General features: G+C 43.9%; 1 protein-coding gene across 1 annotated transcript in view; it reads left to right on the top strand.

The window, feature by feature from the left end:
• The window catches only part of XPO4 (exportin 4), a 237,878-nt gene that overhangs the window by 90,038 nt on the left and 121,260 nt on the right, over positions 1 to 26,580 (top strand). The window contains exon 10 of the mRNA XM_033949810.1: positions 9,530 to 9,706. Within this exon, the coding sequence (XP_033805701.1) occupies positions 9,530 to 9,706 (177 nt within the window). The remainder of the gene's footprint in view (positions 1 to 9,529; positions 9,707 to 26,580) is intronic.

The raw sequence follows: 26,580 nt of genomic DNA, 5'->3' as shown, positions 1-26,580 counted from the left end.
GGGAACAAAATTGGGAACATACTCAGAAGTAGAGAATGACACGGTGGTTGTTAGCCAAAACGGTGATCAAAAAAAAAGGTCACCGCGAGTTCGGAGACAAGGCCATTCACCGCCCCGTGGAGCGGTGAATGTAGCACAGGGCAGTGAACAAGTAGTGAACGCTTGGTGAACAAACGTTCAATCCGGCAGCCCAATCTCTCCCACCGGCCGTCCATGCATCTCCCTCCTTCCTTTTCCCTTACCTTTTCTTCTTGAAACTGGCGATTTCTATAAGGCTACGAGCTGTATTACAGCCGGAGCCTTGAAGTCGCATTGCGTTGCCTGCTGGAAAAAGTCTCCTCTGACGCAACTTCCTGTTTCCGGTTGCATCGGAGGAGACTTTTCTAGCAGGCAACCCGATTTGACTTCAAGGCTCCGGCTGTAATACAGCTCGTAGCCTTATAGAAATCGCCAGTTTCAAGAAGAAAAGGTAAGGGAAAAGGAGGGAGGGAGGGAAATGCACGGCTGGCCGGCGGGAGGGAGCTGCTGGACCACGTGAAGGGTGCTGGGGATGGGGGGATGGAAAGGAGAAGACCCTGAAGACGGGGACGGTGAAAGAGACAGCGGGGACGGTGACGGGGCGGTGAAGGGGACGGCAGAGACAGGGACGGGGCGTTGAAAGGACCAGTGGGGACGGGACGGTGATGGGGACAGAATTTTTCCCCATGTCATTCTCTACTCAGGAGGTAGTTTTTGGTGCAATCATCATCTTGAGAGAATCTAATCTACCCCACCAGGTTAAATGTAGGGGAAACTAAGGTGAGATAGCATCTTTAACTTTAGATAAAATTTTCTCCATGTTAAGTTTGGAGGTTGTGAATAAATCTCTATCAAAGAAGATATTTAAATACTTAATTGAGTCCGTCATCCATGTCAAAATGATATGAGGAATGGTAAAGGGAAGATATTTATCATTCGTTGGCATTAATTCAGTCTTATCCCAGTTAATTTTATACCCAGAAAAACTGGAGAAAAGTGAAATCGGATTGAGATTTCAGATTCAGTGAGATATAAAAGGACATTGTCTGCATAAGCCGAAAGTTTATATTTGTTGGAGCCAAAATGAACCCCATAAATGCCAGAATGTTGACATATGGCTCTAAGGCTAGATTAAAAAGTAAAGGTGAAATGGGACAGCCCTGTCTAGTACCACGATTCAATGTAAATTGGTCTGATGTACTACTATTGGCTGCTATTCTAGCACAGGGAGAAGTGTATAATAAGTACAGGCAGTCCCCAGGTTAAAAATGAGTTACGTTTTTAAAGCTTTTAAGTCAGATTTGTATGTAACTCGGAACTTGTAGATTTTAAGATTCTTGCTGCTTACCTCTGCTCCCAGCAGACAAAAGGGCCAACTGTCCTTACCAGTGCTCCCTCTAAGGTACAGCATGCACAACCACACACTGTTCTTAATGTGGCCAAGCATCATGCCTGAATCTGCTGCAGGAGAAGTATAGGAGCCTATGCCATTGGAAATACTGCTCAGTGAAATCAAATGAAGCTGCAACCATGTTCTTAAGTATGAGTTGTACTTAAGTCAGGTGTCTGTAACTTGGGGACTGCCTGTATATCATTTTGAGAAAATCTGTTGGAAAGCCAAAGACCTCGAGCACCTTGAATAGATAAATCCACTCAACCCGATTGAAGGCCTTCTCATTGTCGAGTGAAACTGAGAGGATTGGATTTGGTCTAGCTTGGGCAGAGTGGATCATATGACAAAACAGTCAAATTGTCTGAGCTAAATCTATACTTTAAAATACCAGCTTTGTCACAATGAATCAGGGGCTCTATGACATTTTCCAGCCTAGTGCACATGAGTTTTTCATATATTTTGTAGTCTTAAGTTCAGAAGCGATATAGGTCTGTAATTCTGAACAAGTTGTATGTCCCTTCCAGAAAGCGACCTATATGGGAAAGATGTGCTAGTAAACATCAATAACAAGTCAATAAAGCTGGGACTATTGGAGAAGTGAAGGATTTATAGAATTCGGCTGGTAAGCCATCTGGACCAGGTGATTAGGCAAAAGGAAGAAGGTTGATAACATTCATGATTTCCAGTTCTTGGATAGGTTGTTGAAGGAAGCTGCTTATCAGTAGTAGACACTTGAGGAAGGTGAAGATTATACAGAAAGTTCTTAATGATATCTGGCGAGACATAAGACTCAGAAGAGTATAAAGTTTTGTACAAGGAACTGAATTCCTTTAAAATCAGATGATTAGTGGTGTGGAATGTGGATCAGCCCAGACGAGGATTTAATACTGGCAATACAATGTTTAACCCTTTTTCCTTTCAAATAAGTTGCTAGTAGTTTCCCTTCTTTATTGGCTTCCGCATAGACTGATGACTGTTTGAACGATATAGCAGAGGAAATATTAGACAGTAAGGAATTATATTGAAATTTCAAAGCTTGAAGTTTCTGGTAAATGTCATCATAGTTGGAATATAAAGTTGATTACATATCATGAATTTCTTTGCCTAATTGGGAGATCAGTGAGTTCATATTTGTATGTTTGAAGGCTGAGAAGCTGAATACCTCACCTCTAAGCCAAGCCGTATATGGCTCCCATATGGTAATGAAAGAAAGATCAGGATCTTGGTTTCTAGTGAAGAAATCTGCAGATTTAGATTTGATGAGAGATATGAAATCATCATCATGAAGCAGTGAAGTGTTTAATCTTCAGAAATAAGATGCAATTTTGTCAATCATCTATTGAAACAAGCACCTTATGACCAAGTGATCCGAAATAATCAAGCCTGGAGTAGGTATGATGGGGTGTTGAAAAAAAGGTTTAATCTCTTCCAGTGAGATTGTGCAATCTCCAAATATCGGACCACCCATTGAGCTGAATTAGTGATGATAAAGTGGGTCTTGCATGGCTTTGCTGGATGGTATTTTGAAGCTCTATCTAGAACAGGATCCAGAGGAAAATTGAAGCCTCTACCTAAAATAGTATGAGAAGTCAAGGAGATTGGGGCTGCATAATTGAGGTGATGAAAAAAAAGTGGAGGAGTCAGAGTTAGGAGCGTAGACATTGAGAGTAATAGGAGAATTAAATATAGTTCCTTCCAATCATAGCCATCTACCCTGGGAGTCAGAAAGTTGCTAGATCAACTGAAATGGACAGGATTTACGAATTAAAGTTATCACCCCATTCTTTTTCCCTAAGGCAGGAGAGGTATAACACAGATTGAAAATGCCAGTGGCAAGTTTAGCTGGCATTAATATGAGATTCTTGAAGAAAACATATATCAGAGCGCTGCTTGTTTAAATATGCTATAATCTTCTTATGTTTGATGGGATTTGATAGTCCTTTAACATTCAGCAAAGTAATATTAATGGTAGTCGGAGTAAGAAGTAAATATGAGATGGGTGGAAAATGATCTTGATTTTTATTTAAAAAAAAATCTGTGCTTTCCCTGTTCCCTAGTACCTCACCTTTACTGATGGTGAACACCTGGCTTCTGTTTCATAGTTCCAAAGAATATAGGAATCAAAATTAGAGAATGACATAGGGACTGTTTCCCGTGGCTAATCCGCAGGAATGGGGGAAAAAATTGGCCGTTTGCCATGGGTACGGGAACAAGGCTTTTCACTGCCTGGTGGAGAGGTAAATGGCCTTGTCCCCACAGTGAAGGATCTGCCGTCAGTTGTCTCCCTTCCGTCCCCTCCTGGCCAGCAGCCCTCCTCATGATCGCAGGTCCAGTAGCCCCCCCCCCCTTGCTAGTCCAGCAGCTGCCTCTCTCCCTATCATGGGTCCAATAACCTCCCTTGCTTCTGTAGGGAACTCTGTTCAATTAAGCATAAGAAATTTCAGCGAGATGCTAAAGATTAGTGTGATTAAGAGATAGGTAGGATTCGATTTAACATCCATCATCAAGTGGTGGAGCAGTGGGGCCACTACCCAAAACCTGCTATCAGAATCAAGGAGGTTCGAAAACCTGGGAAACGGGGTCAGGGTTTGGAATCACTTCAGGGCAGACCGAATTCCAAGTCCCAGAGAAGGAATGACCCGGATTGAGCAAGATGTGTTAACTAAAGATTTATCCTTTGCTTCTACAAAAAGCATGATTCTTCACTTTAGAGTGAGTTGGGAAGGGAGACAAAATTATTTGTACAGCAACTCTCAATCAACCAGAAACTAGTTATCTGCCATCCACCAATCCCCATGGGATAACTGAGAGTTTACTGTAATTTTGATAGTTTGCGTTGTACAGTTATTACATTACAATTTGTGGGGGTAATGTGAAGAAATGGCTGTCTGTTGGAACAAAGATTAATATACCCCATGGTTTAAATACTTCAGTGGAGTGGAAAACATTTTTTAAACAAACCCTTTTTCTAAGTACAGTATGGTTAAGGAGCTGTGAATGTTTCTTTAAGTCTTATCTTTGGGGTCTGGTGATATAAATGACATGGTTTGTGGTGTCGGTGTGTTTGGTATAGAGTTTTGAGATTTTTCATCCTCCTGATGTGGCTCCATGCGAAACAATGACCCTTGTCAAAATGAGAAATTTTCTATCACACCTAGAATATTGATGTTTTAACCAGGGCTGTGGAGTCTGTATATAAAAGCTTTGACTCTGACTCCTTTATTTATGGTAACCCCACTTCCTCCTTTATATATCTATATAGGTATTGTACCTCATGTAAGGTATGGCTTTTTGGGATTTTGGTTTAATTTATCTATCATTTTTGGTCGGCTATAATGGATTTAGCATTTGTGTTGTGTGTGTGTGTGACCGAGGCATTCTGTTGTCATGATTTTTCTATGCAGCAATTATGTAGTAATTTGGCTCGTTCAGTTGTCTTGATAAGGGGAGGGGAGCGGGGATTTGTTGATCCTTGTTCTATATTTGATTTATAAAATGACAGTTGTACAGAATATTGTTTCTTTATATATTTTAATAAAATTATTTCAATATAAAATCATAGCTATTCAAGGCTTGTACGGATGGGATCAGACAGAGTTATTGGAGACAGGGTCAGAGTTTTGCTGGGACAGGGCAGAGATGGGGACAAACTTTGTCCTTGTGTCATTCTCTAGGTACCACTTTCACTAATATAAATACAAAATATATTACATTTTGTAATCAAAGAACTTGATATCAAAATATATTCTGTAAATAAAACGTATCCTGAAAAAATTGGGTTAATCAAATTATTATCTGTGAGATAAAAAATGTAAGCATTATAATATTTTCATGACATAACAATTTAACTTTAATTAGGAGTTGGAGTTGGTACATTTTCACCGACTCTGACTTCAGTAACCCAAAAATTGCTTCTGACTCCACAGTCCTGATTTTAATAGAATGATATTTGTGGTATATGAAGATTATAACACCATTGTGGATTACAATCATTGGTTCCAAGTTTCCAAGTTTATTAGTTTTTAATATCCCGACCATCAAGCAAATGTCTGACCGGTTAACAATGTTTTGTAGAGGCTAAAAAATATTATAAAATAATGTGAACGTATATGACATAGACTGGACAAACTGGAAGGTGAGGAAAATAAGGGAAGGAGGGGATAAGTTACATAATTTAGTAAAGAAGGAGAAAGTGGGGAGGGGATAGAACGTGAGGAATAGGGTAGCATTGTTGCGGCAGATACTTATTCGCAGTAATAGGCAGAAAAAGGGAGAGTGGGAAACAAATAAGAGAAAGATTTAAGAGAAGAAAGAGAGTGATTTAGATTCAACCGAAGGCATCTTGAAATAAGAAAGTCTTTAAGCCGGTCTTGAATTTGATTAGATTTTGTTCGCCCCGTAAATATTGTGGGAGAGAGTTCCATAGTGTGGGTGCAGTTACTGCAAAATTGGTTTTTCGGGTGTAATAGAATTCTTTTAAAGAAGGAATGAAGAGGAGTTTTTGGTCAGAGGATCTTAAAGTACGAGGGGAGCATTGTGGAATTAGTAGTTTATCAAGGAATAGTGGTTGATGCATATGGATTTGAAGCAGCCAAAGAAGATCGATTTGTGGCAGGATTTACTGATAAGTCTGGATTGATCTTCTCTGGCTTTTTATTTTGCTCTTAAGAATATTTTTATTATTTTGTGTTCACTGATCTTTTGTCTATTAGACATTATATAGTAGTTCATTATATGGGTTTTTTGGACTGGGAACTTTTTCTTCAGGTGGGAGTTTTTCTTCCCAGCAGTTTTTCTGGTTTGATTAAGCCAATGAGAATACTTGGAACACCAATGAAGAGGTTATTTATTTATTTAGTTAGTTAGTTAGTTAGTTAGTTAGTTCTCCCAAGGGAGCTTAGAACAGTTTACATGAATTTATTCAGGCACTCAAGCATTTTTCCCCTGTCTGTCCAGGTGGACTCACAATCTGTCTAATGTACTTGGGGCAATGGGAGATTTAAGTGACTTGTCCAGTGTCACAAGGAGCAGTGTAGGTTTGAACCCACAACCTCAGGGTGCTGAAGCTGTAGTTTTAACTACTGTGTTAAAACAAGCGAGTCTACATCTCTTGGTTTTGTTTTGTCTATGTGTGTAGACCATAAGAATAGCCATACTGGGGCAGACCAATGGTCTAATATATCCTGTTTGTGACGGTGGTCAATCCCAGATCACAAGTATACAGCAGAATCCCAAATAGAAGTAGCAGTTGCTTTCCCCATTTCTATCTCCGTAGCATGGGAAGTACCTGTGGCTGTACCACCTGTTCCAGTGGCAAACCTGCCCCCCCAACTCCTGTCTCCCCTGATGACAAACCTAACCAGTCCAATCTATAATCCCACACACTTCAAGATGCTTCCCCCCTCTACCCCAGCACTTACCTTGGAGAAGGGGTCAGTATTGGTGGGGAATGGTCCTAGGCAGTAGTGATACTCCTCTGCTATGACACTGACTCCTAGGGGTAGTCTTGCAGTACTATTGCTAGAGGGCGAACAGCAAAAGAAATCCAGCAGGATCTGCAATGCAGAAACGGCAAGCAAAAGGCAAAAAGAAAACTGCAGAATAATATGTACAAAATGCAGGCTATGTTTATTGTACCAAATATTTAATCCAGTTAATGAAACTACCTTATTACAAACCAAGAGATCCGACATGGTCCGGTTTTGGAGAACATGCCTTCTTCAGGGATCCATGGTTGATAAGGTAATAAACTGCAATAAAATGGTAAAAAACGAACACCTGTTTGAAAAAGGTCACCAGTCAATAGTGCAACGCCGAAAAAAGCTAAAACAAAACAGGATCTTCAGGTAAGTCTCAAAAGGGGAGGGGGGAGGTTGAATGGCTTTTTGAAGAAACATGAGAATTTTGGACATGGCAGTTGGTTTTGTTTTAGTTTTTTTCGGGATTGCACTATTGACTGGTGACCTTTTTCAAACAGGCGTTCGTTTTTTACCATTTTATTGCGGTTTATTACAAACCTTATCAACCATGGACCCCTGAAGAAGGCATGTTCTCCGAAACACGAACCGTGTCGGGTCTCTTGGTTTGTAATAAGGTAGTATCATTAACTGCATTAAATATTTGGTACAATAAACATAGCCTGCATCTTGTACATATTAGTCTGCAGTTTTCTTTTTGCTTTTCTATTGCTAGAGGGGACATTCTTCTATTTGAAAGATCATTCCCCCACCAATGCTGATCTTCAGGTAAGTCTCAAAAGGGGAGGGTGGGGAGGTTGAATGGCTTTTTGAAGAAACATGAGAATTTTGGATCTGGCAGTTGGGTTTGCCATGAGGAGAAGTTAAAATTTTTTACAGAGGGAATTGGGGAGAGTGCTGCTCTCCCATACTGCTAGTAACACAGCTGCATATACTGCCTCCTCTTGAGGTGGCAGTAAGCTTAACTGTGTTATCACAAGTCATGATAGCTAGCATTTAGTACCAACGAAAGGGACCTTGGGGTGATAGTGTCCGAAGATCTAAAGGCGAAAAAACAGTGTGACAAGGCAGTGGCTGCTGCCAGAAGGATGCTGGGCTGTATAAAGAGAGGTGTAGCCAGTAGAAGGAAGAAGGTGTTGATGCCCCTGTACAGGTTATTGGTAAGGCCCCACTTGAAGTATTGTGTTCAGTTTTGGAGACCGTATCTGGCGAAGGACGTAAGAAGACTTGAAGCGGTCTAGAGGAGGGCGATGAAAATGATAGGAGGCTTGCACCAGAAGACATATGAGGAGAGACTGGAAGCCCTGAATATGTATACCCTAGAGGAAAGGAGAGACAGGGGAGATATGATTCAGACGTTCAAATACTTGAAGGGTATTAACGTAGAATAAAATCTTTTCCAGGTTGGGTAGACTGAATGGACCATTCGGGTCTTTATCTGCCTTCATGTACTATGTTACTATGTTAACCCATGTGCTAGCTGTCACAGACTGCCAAACCTCTACCCACCCATCACAATCATATCCCATCCACTCCCACATTAGACAGCTAACATGGGATTTTTATTACTACTATACTAATCATTTCTATAGTGCTACTAGAAATACACAGCACTGTACATCAAAACATAGGCGAGCTTACAATTAATCAAGACAGACAAACTGGACAAAAAGGTGATGGCTGCCTTTTTAGCTTAGGAGGCATTAGCATGGACCTGCGTTAATGTATACTGCATGGTAGAACCCATATTAGCTGATTAATACAGCTTAGTAAAAGAGCCCAATTTTTTTACCTTTTCTTTTTGAACAGTATTTGCGATGAAAATGGTACATTTCTCTTTCATACCTGTTATGTGGTGTTGTGTTGTTTTTTTGTTTTTTCTCTCTCTTTCGATTCACTTTGTACTGGTACCATTTTGATGCCAGTGGGTAGGAATGGTGTCACAAGATTAGCTCAACCACACTTGGTTAATGATAGAAATAGCTAGATCAAATGAGCTTTCACAATTTTAAACATAAGTATTTCTATAATATATCAGAACAAAAGGGGAATATTCAGATAATTAAACATGCAGATTTAAATATCTACAATTTTGCAGTTATGGGTGTTTAAAATAAATATTAAAGGGGGGTTAGTCTTTCCATTCTTGATAGTGATAGCAAAAAATGAAAAACTAGTTAATTGGTAATTATACTGCACTGCTATGCATTCCTGCTAGAATGACCTATTTGTACCATGATTTCTAACAAAGAAATCCTTTAGAAATTGCAGAAGTAGAACCACCACTTCAACAGCAAGCCACAAAATAGCAATGAAAGATGCATAATAAAGAATTGAATAATGAAACCCATTTACATGCAGGAGCCTGACAAGATTGGAGAAGCACAAATTTTCACACTATTGGGCTCCTACACTTTTCAACAGGAATTTAGTATATACTTTTGGAATTATTTTTCTCAATTGGTCTGCATGTAGTGAGTGGGCTTTGTCCGTTGCTTTCTGTTGCAGAAAATCTGCTGCAAGCTTTGCATATGATGTATACATCACTGGACTGTGCTGAAGTGGTGGTAAATCCATATCCTGCTTTGCATGCCTAACCAGCGTTTCTGGTGAGAAAGTGACAGCGCTTCTCTTCTTGCAGCTTGACAAAGATGACATGGTGTACATGGAAGCCTACGATAAGCTGCTTGAATCCTGGCTTACTTTAGTACAAGATGACAAACATTTCCACAAAGGCTTCTTTACCCAGCATGCGGTTCAAGTTTTTAATTCATATATTCAGTGTCATTTAGCTGCTCCAGATGGCACCAGGAACCTGGTAAGTTTTTAAATTAGGCAATTTAGGGAGATTTCATTATTTCCTTGTGAATAACAATTTAAAAGCTCCAGAGCTTGTTGAGTTTTATTCATATCTATTTTTTTTTTAATTTACGATTTTATTGCTTATTGTTTGCAGTAGTTATCTGTAAAACTGTTTTTATTCAGGGTAATCGGCGTGCTTTTTAGTTGTAAAGTATTTGATTTGATTTATTAGCTTGATATACTGCTCAACACAGATTCTTTTGATTGTATTTCTAATTGATAGATATAAAATATGCCCTATATAAAATATTTTTATCTTAATCTCATGCATATACACTAGCAGCCAATTAGCATAGAATGAGTCATAACTTTTTTTTTTGTTCTCATATTGCCAGCTTAATACAGCTGGTGGCCACAGAGTGGAACATAGTATTAGGCTTCTATGAACAAGTCCCAGTTTGTTACCTCCGTAATAAAGAATGAACCATCAAGGGAGGGGAGGAGATGGTGGGAAAGGTAGGGGTGGTTTGGGGTAAAACTCATCTGGAGCTCTACAGAGCAGTTTTTGGATGGGCTAATATTGCTTCTGAATTCTGTATCTGGCATTCTTTCAAGAATCTTGTGTGCTATTTCTGCAGACCTTTCAGATTTGACTATCAAATTAGGTATGGAATTTGATTTTCCATGTAATATCACAGGGTCTCTTGCTGATCAGGTGCTCTAGAACTACCAAAAAATTAATTTTGATTCTCCTTTATGGCCTTAAGCAATTTTCATTATATTGCTTGGAATAAAAGAAATTGGGATTATTTTTTCTCTCCTTTTAAAACAATTCATTACAATTTCCTATAGCATTTTGAGTACAAATGTCCCTAAATAAATTTATGATCACATTCAAGCTACAGTAAAATTCAATATTGTTATACTTTTAAAGGTTGTGTCTAAAATTAGTACTCCTAGACAAGGGGATGCATTTCCTGAGACAGAGATGGTAAGGTATAGAAAGACTGCTATAGTAGTGTGTGTGTGTGTGTGGGGGGGGGGGGGTTGTGCTAAAATAGTCAGAGATAAAGATCTATCACCAACTATGACCAGATTGTGCTCAGATAGGTGAAAGAGGGCTGATGGAGATCAGAGATGCAAGCAGGAGTATGTTCATAGTCATGAGCCATTCATTTATATTTTGTATGCTGAAGACTTTATGTTCATTATCATTTCAATCATTGCTTTAGCATATACTGTATAGCACGCCCTATTCTTTGAAGTTTACAGTGTAATCAAGACTAATAGGCAAGACACAACATCTTATTCACTAAGCTGTTAGTCCTAGGGTTAATTTAAAAGTCATGGCTGCGGGCGTGGTAGGCTCGGGGGGGGGGAGTTCATGGTGCGTGAGAGGGCTAATTCTTCTTTTTCTTTTTTTTTTTCCTCTTTCTTGGTTTGTTGTGTATTGGTCTCTTTTTCCTTCTTTTTTTTTTTTTTTTGTTTCTTCTTCTCTTGTTTCTTTTCTTCTTGCTTCCTACTGGGCTGGAGGGGGGTTGGAGATGGGGTTTCATTTTCAACAGTGGGCTATCAGAGTCCAAGCCTACTGCCGCATGGTTCGTCTTGTGTTTATGGAATTGGGGTGTGGGATGACACGGGGAGTGGGGGGAGGGTTAGTTGATTTGTACTTTGCTTCCTGTTGGGAATTTCTTCACAGTTGATTGTGCTTTGTATTTGCTTCCTGATGGGTGTTTCTTCTTTGTTGATTGTACTTTGTTGGTTGCCTCTAATATTGAAAATAAAAAATTGCTTACATAAAAGTCATGGCTGATAACTTGGGCCTAGATTCACTAAGGGCATGAATTTCCCCCAAACGACTGAATCGGATTGCTGAGCAGTGACTTTTAAAAAAAACTTTTTCGTTTTACTTTTATTCACAAGCCCGCAGGCTTGTAGTGCGGGGAATGGCAGGAGAGTTGGGGCGACGAGAGGAGGAGATTCAGGACGGCGAGAGAAGATCCGGGGAAGGAGAGCGGAGTAGGGCGGTCAGAGGAGAGTCAGGGCAAGAGAGCAGACAGCGACCCCCTCTTTTACTAAGGCTGATGTGTCCATTATATTATATGGATGAACCCTGCTTCCAAAGCCTTCCATCCCCGTGGAAGTCCCGTTGGCGTCCCGTGGGCCAGAGAGGGGTCCCCGAGGGAGTCCCGTGGGTTAGGGGGGGATTTCCGCGGGACCCCCAGGATTCCCGCGATCCCTGTTCCCGTGCAGACCTCTAGTCTGCAGGTTTTTCTAACAGGCCTGCCTGTCTTTTTTTATTCTTTTTTTTTTCCATGGCACAGATATTTTGCGTGTGTTACACACACAAAATATCTGCCCCATAAAAGACAGGCAGGCCTGTCAAAAAAAATGTGCCCCGCACACACACAAATGTGTCTGCCCCCCTCCTCCCCCCCCCCCCGAAGAAAAAAGCAGGAGGGATGCCAACTCCCTCCTGCCATCAGCGATTCTAAAAAAAAAAAAAATCAACCCAAAAACATTCCCGATGTTGCCCCCCCCCATCTGCATGAATATGGCAGGAGGGATACCAACTCTCCCTCCTGCCATCCCCCCTCCCCCCCGACCGGCACGGCCCCAAAAAGTTGGTAGCAGGAGGTGTTCTCAGTCCCTCCTGCTCCATAGGCCTCTCACCCCACCCACAGCCCAGCCCACCCGCGGCCCGGCCCCCCAGTAGGAAGGGTGCTCAGTCCTTCCTGCTCCGGGTCCAGCGACGCATCTGCTGAGCCTTAGGACCCACCCCAGTGCATCATGTGATGCACAGGGAGGAGCCTAAGTCCCTGATTGGCTCAGGCGCCTCAGGTTTCTCCCTCCTTGGGAGGGGCCTGAGGCGCCTGAGCCAATCAGGGACTACCTTAGGGCTTCCTTGCACCTCAGCCAATCTGTGCCTTAGGCCCCTTCCCGTGCATCAGATGATGCACTGGGGCAGGGCCTAAGGCTGCTATTGCGCAGCGGTGGCCAGGGGACCAGGAGTAGGAGGGTCCGGGCACCCCTCCTGCTCCCGAAGATGGAGGGAGCCTTGCCCTAAGGAGCAGGAGGGACCGGGCATCCCTCCTGCTCCCAACCGATTAAGAGGTAAGCGGGGCGGATGGCATGGGCCGGGCCCGTCCACCTGAGCCAACCTGGGGTGGGCTGGTTGTGCTTGATAGGGGGAGTGTCAGGCAGGGCCGGTGTGTCGGGCTAGGGTAGGCTCTCCTGCCTGGCCTGCCCTGCTCTGCCCTTATCTCTCCTGCCTGCTTGCCGAATTCTCCTGCTCTCTGCTGCCATTCCCCGCAGTGCAGGCCCGCTTTAAAACCATGGGCTTGCACTGTGGGGAATGGTGGCAGAGATCAGGAGAGTCCGATGAGCAGGCAAGAGCAATCGGGGCAGAGCAGGGCAGGCAGGAGAGATCAGGGCAGAGCCCTGACAACAGTGACAGGAAGCTGCTTCTCCTGTCACTACTGTCAGGGTCTGTGCATAAGTGGAGATCGCACATTTGTGATCCCTGCTCGCAAATGAGGGCATTCCTCCGATCGCGCCCATTTGAATATGACTGATTGGTGAATCAGTCAGATCTGCCCGAATCGGAAATGGATTGTTCCGATTAGGGCAGGTTAGTGAATCTAGCCCATAATCCCTCCTTCCATTAACTAACTCATCCTTCCTACCGACCTGATTTTCCTCTGACCTGATTCACTACCTTGGTGCCGATCAAATATAGCCGGCAGCGATTCACTAAACATTTTCAGGCACACTGACTGAGCTGGCTGATCCCAAAACAAGTGACTGCTGAGGATCAGTCGCTTGTGCAAAAACCCTGCACTCTGCCGACTCTCCTGCTCTTGCTGCCCTGACTCCGTGGTTTTAACCTGTGGGTTAAAGCAGAGCTGTACTATGATATGTTCTGTTAAGTTCCAGAACATGCCGTAGTGCAGCCCCGCTTTAAACCCATGGGTTAAAACCACGGTGATTAAAAAAGTTAAAAAAAAAAAATTGCACCAAGAGCATTAAAAAAAGCACAGAGAGAAAGTGCATGCGTAGGCCATCTACAAACAAAGAAGATGGTCTGTGCATGCGTCAGGATCGCTCTTCAGCGATCCATGTGGTCGGTTTGGGGCGTGCCTCCGATTGGCCTAATTTGCATGCAGACGTGTTGTGGATCGGATTGCCCGTGGATCGGATCCATGAGGTTAGTGAATCTAGGCCCTTGTGTCTTATGCCCCCTTATGTTGAATTGTAATTCCCTTATCTCCCTTCTCCAGTTACAGACTCTCCCCTCCTCCCCCCAATCCCCTCCTATCCTAAACTAAGATAATACAGAAGTTGGTGTGTCAGGAACACAGTAGTGCCTCAGATGAGTCAGTATTAAACAACAAGCTGATCCAGGAAGGGATTGTTTGTACCTGTCCCAGGTAGACAAAAAATTTATTTTTAAAGTGAATGTAGCATCTTTCAGAATCCACTTTGGGAATAGTATTCCGAATTGACAAATTCAACTGCTTAATGACAAAGGAAGATTGCTCACATTACACAATTTCCTCCTTGCCACATCTAGTAAAGGATCATCTTTAAGTTCGCCTGCCTCTGTTTCAAAACTCTAACAGGATCTTCCCCAATCTACTTGTCTGAGCACCTTGAAATAGCAGGCCCCTCTCGCACACGAAACGCCCACCTATTCACCTTTCCCTCCCTAAAAGGCTGCCTCTACAAGAGATTCACTGATAGAACCCTAGCATTCCAAGCGGGCAAATGGAACAATTGCCTTACCGTCCTCATCTCCAACTCTCCACCCTACCACCTGTTCAGGAAGTCACTAAAAACCTACCTCTTCGACAAATTCCGCTAACGCTGCCTTCCCCCCTTCCCTGCACCCTCCTGACCTCGACATGCCTCCATTCCCTCTGACTACGCCCCCCTCCCAAGCCACTATGGCCTCTCTTTCTCAAGCTCTGTTTTATCTAATTGCCCTGCCTTTTCATAGCCTCATATTTAACATCACTGTAAATGCACCACCGCTTTAACATGGAACATCGCTGTATACGTACAGTCTCTTCTTTAGTATATGCCTTTTTATTACTGCTATTTATGTAACATCTTTGTAAATGTAATAACACTGTAATATGTATCATCGCTGTAAATGTACAGTCTCTTCTATTGTTAACCGCATTGAACTTCCATGGTATTGCGGGATACAAGAATAAAGTTATTATTATTATTATTATTAGTAACTCCTGAATGTTCACTGCAAATAATTGCGAAGGATCTGAAGTAAGATGAATTCCCAAGTAATGAAAGAACCTCTCTACTCTTGCTAAATGACAATGCCTGTAGCCAGAGCTTCTGACTTAAGAAAATGTAACTGAAAACCAGAGACATCTTTAAACTCTCTAAAGTTTGCTAGAAAAATAACTATGACAATTGGGGCACTCTTATATGGATTAAAATATTGTTCACAAATGCTGCAATTGAACACATTGCTTCCTATTGGGATCCCCTTGATGTCAGGATTAGGATCAATTTTTCAATGCAGGGAATCAAAGAAAAAGCACAAAGGAGAAAGTAGGCATCTCTGCCTGGTGCATCTACAAATCTCAGGAGTCTGAAAAGATTTCATTTACACATAATGCCTTTGGGTTAAGAACATAACAATTGCCATACTGAGTTATAGACCAAAGGTCTTTCAAGCTCAGTATCCTATTTCCAACAGTGGCCAACCCAGATCAGAAGGAGTAAAACAGATTTATGATCGATAATGGGAAAAAAAGAGAGAAAAATGTGAAGATGTCTGTTCCTGACATTCCCTCACCCCTATAGTTTTTTTCCTGCACCCTTTCCTTTTATTTTCAATATTGTATCCTTACCCTTTTTCCTTTTGTTTCAATCCTACTTTTTTGTCTTAATTATCAGTATTGGTTTGTTTGTCTTTCCCCCAAGTTTTTAATTAATTTTTAATATTGTAAAGATGTAAACCACTTTGGTATGTAGAAGTGGTATATCAAGTCAGAATAAACTTGAATAAGCAGTGGATTTCCTCAAGCCATTTCAATAATGGTCTATGGACTTCTCATTTAGGAAATTATCCAATCTTTTTTAAACCCTGCTAAGCTAACTGATATCATCACATTTTCCGGCATTGAATTCCAGAATCTAATTACATGTTGTGTGAAGAAATATCTTCTCTAGTTTGTTTTAAATCTGCTACTTAGTAGCTTCCATCGCATGTCCCCTAGTCCTAGTATTTTTGGAAAGAGTGAACAAGCGTTTCACATCTACCCTTTCCACTCCACTCAGTATATTTTATCATCCATGAGCCGTCTCTTCTCCAAGCTGAAGAGCCCTAGCTGCTTTTAGCCTTTTCTCATAGGGAAGTCATCCCAAACCTTTTATAATTTTTGTCATCCTTCTCTGTACCTTTACTAATTCCACTATACCTTTTTTGAGATACAGCGAGCAGAACTGTACACAGTATTCAAGTTGTGGCAATACAAGGGCATTATAACATTTTCATCTTTATTTCCATTCCTTTCCTGATAATTCCTAACATTCTGTTTGCTTTCTTAGCCACTGATGCACATTGAGCTGAGGGTTTCAACATATCCTCAACAATAACACTTAGATCCTTTCCTGGGCAGAGACTCCTAACTTAGAACCTAGCATCATGTAGCTATAGTTCGGGTTCCTCTTTCCCACATGCATCACTTTGCACTTGCTTACATTAAACGTCATCAGCCATTTTGGCACTCAGTCTTCCAGTCTCCCAAGGTCCTCTTTCAGTTTTTCACAATCCTCTTGCAATTTAACAACTTTGTGTTATCAGCAAATTTAATTATTGTACTAGTTATTCCCATCTCTAGATCATTGCTAAATATGTTAAAAAGCAGCGGTCCCAGCACAGACTTCTGGGGAAACCCACTATTTACCTTTCTCCATTGAGAATATTTACCATTTAAACCACTGGTCTCAAACTCGCGACCCGGGGGTCACATGCAGCCCGCCAGGTATTATTTTGAGGCCCTCGGTATCATAATCACAAAAGTAAAATAAAAGTTTCTTGATCATATGTTTTTTTAGCTATAAATGACAATATTATTATTAAGACTTAGGGCTCCTTTTACTAAGCCGCGTTAGGGCTTTAACGCGCTAGACCTTAACACCAGCACTGAGCTGGCGTTAGTTCTAGAAGCGTAGCGCGTGGTAATTTCCTGTGTGCGCTAAAAACACCTTAGTAAAAGGAGCCCTAAGCCAAAAGGAAAGATTTATAAACTATAACGAATTTTACCTCATGCAAAATTGTCATTTCGTTAATAAGACATTAACTATTTTTTCTGAGGCCCTCCAAGTACCTACAAAACCAAAATGTGGCCCTGCAAAGAGTTCAAGTTTAAGACCACTGATTTAAACCCACTGTTTTCTGCCTTTCAACCAGTTCTTAACCCATAATAGACATTACCTTCTAAATCTATCCCATGACTTTCTTTTTTTTGTAATTCTTTATATCCCATGACTTTCTAATTTCCTCAGAAGTCTTTCATTAGGTACTTTGTCAAATGCCTTTTGAGAATCCAAATACACAATATCAGCCAGTTCACCTTTTCCCACATGTTCATTCACCCCCTTCAAAGAAATGCAGTAGATTGTTGAAGCAAGATTTCCCTGGACTAAAACTGTTTGCTTTCTCTCATTAATCCGTGCGTAAGTATATGTTCTAGATACAAGAGTCATGCGGAAAAGATGTATCTGGGACCACTGTGTAACCTATTGCAAACTCTTAATGTATCATAAAGGGTTTACGCTGATGATATTCAATTTTTTTTCCCATTGAATTTTCATTGTTGTCGGCAGTTGCGTTTTTGAATGAGACCATGAGGCATATTAAGGGATGGTTGGATAATAACAGGCTGAGACTGAATGTTGACAAGACAACTCTGATGTTCCTGTCTAGGGACCCACAGCAGCATCTGATATCTCCAGTGATGTTGCTGGATTCAATGGTTGAGATGTCATCCAAAATATGCTACTTAGGAGTAATTTTCAATGCTCAGCTGTCGTTTAAACAGCCATGTATCTGCCGTTCTGAGAAAAATCATATTTCAAGCTGTGGGTGTTGCGCAGTTTGTGGGCCTACCTTTCTTGGGGTGATTATAAACACGTTCTTCAATTGGTTGTGATGTCGAGTATCAACTACTATAATCTTGTCTTGCTTGGAGTGCCATCTACTATACTGCTTGCATTGCAGGGAATACAAAATTCCATCATAATGACGTTGTTTAGATTAATAAAAGGTGAACATGTATCTATTACATCAAGTTAAATTGGCTTAAGATGGATTTGTGGGTCTGATATAAGCTGCTGTTGGTAGTTTACCAAAGTCTGCATGGGTTGGCCCCAAAATACTTAACTGATTGTCTGGCGTATTATATTGCGCTTCCCAAGTTGCATTCCTCTGAACATTGGGATCTGCAGATCCCAACAAGAAAGGAGTTGAGACTTCAAACATCAATGGTGGGGGTGTTCTCCTGCACTGGTCCAGAGGAATGGAACAGGCTTCCACAATATATATGGCAGCAAGATAATATGGAGACATTTAAAAGATTGCTGACATGCCATTTTTTTGTAAAATGAATTATCCCAGGACAAGCAGGCAGCATATTCTTAACGTATGTGTGACGTCACCGACGGAGCCCTGGTACGGACACTTTTAACTAGAAAGTTCTAGTTGACCGCACCGCGCATGCGCGGGTGCCTTCCCGCTCGACGGAGGAGAGCGTGGTCCCCAGTTTCTTCGTTTCCGCGGAGCGAAGAAGACGCATGTGTTTTCAATGGCCGTTGAAAAATCAATTCCTGCCTTCCCGCTCGCGTAATTTTTCGTTGTTTTTCTCTTTTTTCCCTTCGGGTTACTTTCCTTTTTATTTAAAAAAAAAAAAAAAATCGTCGGATTTTCTTTATTTTTCAGGCCGGCCCCGGCGGGGCCTGTTGCCACCATACAGGCCTCTGACTTTGACTTTGCGGAGGCCGCGTTTCCCTTCATGCCCCCTCAACCGGGCTTTAAGAAGTGTGCACGCCCGATCTCTCTTACCGACCCGCACAATTGGTGCCTGCAGTGCTTGGGTCCAGAGCATCGGACGGACACCTGCACCCGCTGTGCTACGCTTAAAAAGCGCACCTTAAAAAATAGGCAGATCCAGCAAAATATTCTATTCGGTACCGGATCTGCCATGGAGTCTACCGCGACGTCGACGGCACCACAAAAGTTGACACCGACTACTTCGACTCCACCGGATCCTTCTTCGGGGTCGCTGGCCCCAGGTAAGCCGGCTAAGAAGCCTTCCACTTCCCTTGAGCGCCCTCCTGCCACGGTTGCGACACCAGCAACCCCGGCACTGCATCGACCCCGCAAACGCTCCGCTCCGATATCGATGAGTGCCTCGTCATCGGCCTCCTCATCCCCGGAGCGTAGAGCGGCACCTATGGTACCGAAGAAGAAAAAAGCGGTACCGGTGCCTCCCCTGGACGACCGCATCGCGGCCATACTCCAAACACAGTTACAGGAGCAGCTGTAACAACAGCTCCAACAACTGTTGCCGGCGTTGCTGGCACCGCACCTTCCGGTACGGGACCGGTCCGAGCCTCGCACCGTTCCATCGGTGTCGACCCCCCTCGGTACCGCTCAACACTTCCATGCCGGTCCTCTCGGCTGAGCCACATCTTTCCCAACCTACGGTACAGACCCGCTCTGATGCCGATCCCCCTCGGTACCAGGTACGGCACCGGTCTTCCTCACCCAGTACCGCCTCGGTCCGCTCTGGCAAGTCTCTCTCCAAAACCCGCCATGCCGATCCCTCCACACCGATGTCCCACCGTGCGCACCCCGACATCAGGGACCCAGACTTATGGAAAGAATCCCCACACGGTACCGAGGAAGACGCTTCCTCCACGGACGAGGAACCTTCAGTGACTGATACCGTCTCAAAACCTGAACAGTCCTCGTTCACCAAATTCCTTAGGGAGATGTCTGCTGCTCTTAGAGTCAGACTCTAAAAAGTCACAGGCCTTTCTCGATGCCTTAGTCTTTGAGCAACCTCCTAAGGAATTCCTCAAGTTACCCGTACATGACATCCTACGGGAAACTTTTTATAAGAACTGGGAGAACCCCCTCACTGTCCCGGGGGCCCCTCGCAAATTGGATAGCTTGTATCGGGTCATTCCCATCCCAGGGAATTGACAAGCCTCAATTGCCCCATGAATCTCTCCTGGTGGAGTCCACCTTAAAGAAAACTCAGGGCTCCAGTGTCTATGCCTCCACCCCTCCTGGCAGAGAGGGAAAAACTATGGATAAGTTTGGCAAGCGCCTTTTCCAGAATGCAATGCTGGCCAACGGGGCAAATAATTACACCTTTCACTTCTCCTTCTACATGAAGCATCTGGTGCAACACCTCTCCGCCTTACAAAAATACATCCCTGAACGTAAGGTGCCTCTTTTTCAACAACAAATTTCCAGTCTGCTTCAACTCCGGAAATTCATGGTGCGCTCCATTTATGACTCATTTGAGCTGACCTCTCGAGCGTCTGCCATGGCTGTTGCCATGCGGCGTCTGGCCTGGTTGAGAGTTTCTGACCTTGACATTAACCACCAAGACCGCCTGGCTAATGCACCTTGTCTTGGTGATGAACTCTTCGGGGAGTCCCTGGACTCAACAACCCAAAAACTCTCGGCTCATGAGACCAGGTGGGACACCCTGGTGAAGCCTAAAAAGAAGACCCCGCCTGCTCGCCCCTACAGACAGCAGTCTTCCTACCAACGCAGGTTCTCGGCCAGACTTCTCATCCCGCCTCAACAGCAGCCTCGCCGACCTCGTCAACAGCATCAAACTCAGGCTCGCTCACAGTATCATCAACCTGCCAAGCCTCTTCCTCCGTCAAAACCTTCTCAGCCCTTTTGACTTTTTCCTCCAGGGCATAACCAGTCTCCCACCATCATTGCCTCTTCCTCAGCCTATCGGAGGTCACCTCCAACTCTTCCTCAGCCGTTGGGAGGTCATCACATCAGACCAATGGGTCCTCAACATCATTCGCCACGGCTACTCTCTCAACTTCCAGTCTCTTCCACCAGACAATCCTCCCGTAGAGTCTGCTTCTCACTCCTCCCAAACCCCCCTCTTCCTGAGGGAGGTCCAATCTCTCCTTCTCAATGCCATCGAAGAGGTGCCTCCGGACCAAAGGGGTCAGGGATTCTACTCCCGCTACTTCCTGGTTCCCAAGAAGACAGGAGATCTCCGTCCCATCCTCGATCTCAGGGACCTCAACAAGTGTCTGGTCAAGGAGAAGTTCAGAATGCTCTCCCTTACCACGCTTTACCCTCTTCTCTCTCAAAACGACTGGCTATGTTCCCTGGACCTCAAAGAGGCCTGCACTCACATCCCAATCAATCCGACTTCACATCGCTACCTACGGTTTCAGATACAGCACCGTCACTATCAGTACAAAGTGCTACCCTTTGGCCTCGCATCATCGCCCAGGGTGTTCACCAAGTGCCTTATTGTGGTGGCGGCCTTCCTCAGGTCTCACGACCTCCAGGTGTTCCCCTACTTGGACGATTGGTTGGTGAAAGCGCCTACATCTCCGCTTGTGCTCCAAGCCACTCATCACACCATCTCGCTCCTCCATCTACTGGGATTCGAGATCAACTACCCCATGTCGCACCTACTTCCCACACAGCGACTTCAATTCATTGGAGCAGTTCTGGACACCACTCTGATGAGGGCGTTTCTTCCCGCCGACCGACAACGGACCCTGCTCCATCTCTGTCGTCAGGTGCTCCTTCATCACTCCGTCCCAGCTCGGCAGATGATGGTCCTCCTGGGCCACATGGCCTCGACGGTCCATGTGCTTCCTCTGGCGCGACTCCACCTCAGGACACCTCAATGGACTCTTGCCAACCAATGGTCACAGACCACGGATCTTCTTTCTCATCCCATCTCTGTGACATCGTCTCTTCAGCAATCTCTTCACTGGTGGTTGAACTCCTCAAATCTTTCCAGGGGTCTCCTCTTTCATCTACCCCCTCACTCCATGATCATAACCACGGATGCCTCCCCCTATGCGTGGGGAGCTCACCTGGGAGATCTACGCACCCAGGGACTCTGGACCCCTCAGGAGCGTCAACATCACATCAATTTCCTGGAACTCAGAGCCATGTTCTATGCTCTCAAGGCCTTCCAGCACCTTCTCTACCCTCAGGTTCTTCTCCTGTGCACAGACAATCAAGTCGCCATGTACTACATAAACAAGCAAGGCGGCACCAGATCCCCCCTCCTCTGTCAGGAGGCCCTCCGAATATGGACCTGGGCCACGACCCACAGTCTCTTCCTCAAGGCTGTATACATCCAGGGCGAACAGAACTCCCTGGCCGACAATCTCAGCCGCATCCTTCAACCACACGAGTGGACTCTGGACCCTCCCACACTCCACTCCATCTTTGCTCGCTGGGGCACTCCACAGGTGGACCTCTTTGCAGCTCCTCACAACCATCAGCTGCCCCAGTTCTGTTCCAGACTCTTCTCTCCTCATCGTCTGACCCCAGACGCATTCCTGCTCGACTGGACGAATCGGTTCCTCTATGCCTTTCCTCCTCTACCTCTGATGTTGCGGACGTTATCCAAACTCCGCAGGGACAGGGCCACCATGATTCTCATCGCCCCTCGGTGGCCTCGCCAACACTGGTTCTCCCTCCTGCTTCATCTCAGCTCCAGGGAGCCCATTCCTCTTCCTGTGTTTCCTACTCTACTTACGCAGCAGCATCAGTCTCTACTACATCCCAATCTGTCTTCGCTCCACCTGACAGCTTGGTTTCTCTCGGGCTAACCTCTTCAGAGAATCTGTCACAGCCCGTCCGTCGCATTTTGGATGCATCTAGGAAACCGGCCACCCTCCAATGTTACCATCAGAAGTGGACCAGGTTCTCCTCTTGGTGTCTCCTGCGTCATCACGATCCCACCTCATTGGCGGTGGAAACTTTATTGGACTATTTGCTCTCTCTCTCCGACGCTGGCCTCAAGTATACCTCAATCAGAGTCCACCTCAGTGCCATCACTGCGTTTCATGAGCCTATCCTCGGAAAACCGCTTACGGCTCATCCTTTGGTTTCCCGGTTCATGAGAGGCCTCTTCAATGTCAAACCACCTCTGAAGCCTCCTCCTGTCGTCTGGGACCTGAATGTGGTTTTATCAGCTCTCATGAAGCCTCCTTTTGAGCCTCTTGCCACAACTTCGCTCAAACTTCTAACATGGAAAGTGCTTTTCCTCATTGCCATCACCTCTGCCAGGAGGGTTAGTGAGATGCATGCACTGGTCGCTGACCCTCCTTTCACTGTTTTTCACCATGACAAGGTGGTTCTGCGTACCCATCCTAAATTCCTTCCCAAGGTGGTCTCGGACTTCCACCTCAACCAGTCCATTGTGTTGCCTGTCTTTTTCCCTAAGCCCCATTCTCATCCTGGGGAATAGGCGTTGCACATGCTGGACTGTAAGCGTGCCCTTGCATACTACCTTGACCGTACCAGGGCTCACCGCTCTTCACCTCAGCTCTTTTTGTCCTTCGACCCTAACCGTCTAGGTCGCCCTGTCTCTAAACGAACGCTTTCCAACTGGCTTGCTGCCTGCATTGCGTTCTGTTATGGTCGGGCTGGTCTCTCACTTGAAGGTGCTGTCACGGCCCACAGGGTCAGAGCTATGGCTGCTTCTGTGGCTTTCCTCCGTTCCACGCCCATCGAGGAAATCTGCAAGGCTGCCACTTGGTCCTCAGTTCACCCGTTCACTACTCACTACTGTCTGGATATCTTCTCCAGACGGGATGGACACTTCGGCCAATCTGTGTTACAAAATTTATTTTCCTAATGGCCAACCATCCCTCCTCCCTCTCTGTTAGCTTGGAGGTCACCCATACGTTAAGAATATGCTGCCTGCTTGTCCTGGGATAAAGCACAGTTACTTACCGTAATAGGTGTTATCCAGGGACAGCAGGCAGATATTCTTAGGACCCGCCCTCCTCCCCGGGTTGGCTTCTTAGCTGGCTTATCTTAACTGGGGACCACGCTCTCCTCCGTCGAGCGGGAAGGCACCCGCGCATGCGCGGTGCGGTCAACTAGAACTTTCTAGTTAAAAGTGTCCGTACCGGGGCTCCGTCGGTGACGTCACCCATACGTTAAGAATATCTGCCTGCTGTCCCTGGATAACACCTGTTACGGTAAGTAACTGTGCTATATGGCTGAAGAACAGATAACTGTATTGTGGTTGTTGGGAGGATGCTGTGTATGTTGATGATCACTGTTAACTCTTATGTTTTTATTGTATTTTTATATGGTTCAATGTTTGTAATGGTATTTATTATGTCTGTTCATTTGTCCTTTGCTTTGTATAAGGCAAATAATAAGTAAAAACAATACAATACAAAGTCAACCATACAGCAGTGGGCAATCCAAAGCAAACTTTATTTTGTCAGCAACATAGACTCGACACTAACAATGTTTCAGCAATTCTGCCTTTGTCAAGAGTCTCTCGCCAAAATAAATATGTGTGGTTCCTTAGTTTGCAATTCACATTCGGTGGTTTTACAGAAATTGAAGGAAGAAAATTCCCTGGCAACAGTGCACATGATAACGTCAGACTTGCCAGTTTATAATTTCCCAGATCACCTCCAGAACCCTTTTAAAAAATCAGCGCCACGTTAGCCACCCTCCAGTCTTCTGGTACTATGCTGGTTTTTATGCTGGTCTGCATATAAAGCTCAAACAATATTACCAAAATAAGGGCTGGGTTGGTATTTATTTATTTATTCTGCCAATTCCTATATGGCACCAAACCAGTTGATAGTAAAGAAGCTGAGACAGAAACCAAGAACTACATTATTACAATTAATACAGTTCAAATATATATAATAATCTTAATACTTAGGCAAAACAATTGTCAGCTAAAAAGGTTTTCAAATGACAATAAAAATCTAAAGATACCAGAGACCAAATATCTCTAGGCACATTATTCCAGATCATAGGCTCTTGATAACAAAAGGGAGGGGGTCCATATTTCATATGTTATAAATGTTGTACAGAGGGGAAATGCAAAATTAGATTATTCTCGGAAAGTGATGTTCTAATAAGCCTTGAAAAAGATAATGAAACATTCTGGGCTTGAATCCTCAAATAGTTTTTAAACCAAGCATGCCACTTTAAATATGATTCTTGCCTGCACAGGTAGCCATGATAAGTGGCTTGATAAAGATGACACGTGATCATATTTATGTGATCTGTAAATCAATTTAGCAGCTGAATTCTGTAGCAATTGAACTTTAGATCTTGATTGATTGGACCAATTCAGATACATAGCATTACAGTAATCCAGTTGAGAATTAAAAGCTGAAAATATTCATTAAAAATTAACATATTGCTCATAAATGCGCAATCTAAAAAATACTTTTAGCTATTGAATTTACTTATGAGTGTAAAGTAGGCATGGAATCTCATTTGACTCTAAAACTTTAACAGACTTCTACTTGAAAAGTGATCCCTGATGATGATGTGACAAAATCCAGGGCAGAGCTCAGACCGCCACGTTAGTCTCCCCTTCCACTTATTAACCCCCCACCCTTTTACAAAACCGTAGCTTGGTTTTTGAGCATCGGAGTTGTTAACCGCTGTGGCTGGCGCTAAAAACCGCACTATGGTTTTGTAAAATGGGGGTAAATTAAGCTTCAGTAAGTCACATTTTCATTTTGTACCATTTTTATACATATAATTACTTTTGTGTTTGAGAAAATTGTTTTCTACAATGTTAACTGATTTTAGCATTGCTATAAATATTGAATACAAGTGGTGTTTACATTTAATGCAAAATGCTTTTGCTTCAGGCATAAGACTACTTACTATACAATCATTGCTATTGTTTCATAGCATTATCATATGACAACTATGAGGTATAGCACAATACATTTCTGTGGCTGTATAACACATCGTGAAACTTTTGTGATGGCATGTATAGCCATAAAGAATTTTTTGACCTGGCAAATGTTCTACTTGTGTTTATTTCAGTTCAGTTAGAAATGTACTGTAGTACTATCTTTAGAATTTTATATGCCCTCCCCCCCAGCATATTTTTAGATGGACTAGATATGTAAATTGACTCCCTTTGGAACCTACTATATATTCTTGAATATAAACCAAGATTTTTGGGCCCAAAAATTGGGGTCTTGGTTTATATTTGAGCCACCATCTGACTAATGGTGCAGCTGTCCTCCAACTGCTGAATTCATACCCCCCCCCCCATGATGAACCTTAAAGCCGTGCACACAAACCTCCACCACCACCCTCCTCCATGCACACTCCACTCCCCCAACATCGCACTTACCATTAGTACTGGAAACCTGCTGCCACCGTCAATGCTGTACTCTGATCTGACGCGGGGCTTTGAGCATCTGCACATGCTCAAAGCCTGCCAGCTCCCGCCCCTCCAAAATTCTCAGAGAAGGTGGGAACAGGCAGGCCCTGAGCATGTGCAGATGCTCAATGCCCCACACCAGATCAGAATACAGCACTGATGGTGGCAGCGGATTTCCAGTACTAATGGTAAGTGCAATGTTGAGGAATAGGGTGTGCATGAGGAAAGCGGCGGAGGTTTTTATGCACAGAGGATAGCGGCTTTGAAGTTCATCACGGGGAGCATGTATTCAGTGGGGGGACGGGACACATCGTCCTATTGAAGATTACAGCCCTGGTGGTCTTTGGGAGTTGAATGGAGGACAGCTGTGCCATTGGTTGGGTGCATGGAGGATAGCAGTACTAATGTTCATTCTTGGTGGGGGAGGGGGCCTGTATGGAGGATAGGC

The sequence above is a fragment of the Geotrypetes seraphini genome, chromosome 6 (genome assembly GCF_902459505.1).
Source record: "Geotrypetes seraphini chromosome 6, aGeoSer1.1, whole genome shotgun sequence".
NCBI lineage: Eukaryota > Metazoa > Chordata > Amphibia > Gymnophiona > Dermophiidae > Geotrypetes > Geotrypetes seraphini.
This window is presented reverse-complemented; position numbering and strand designations above follow the sequence as displayed.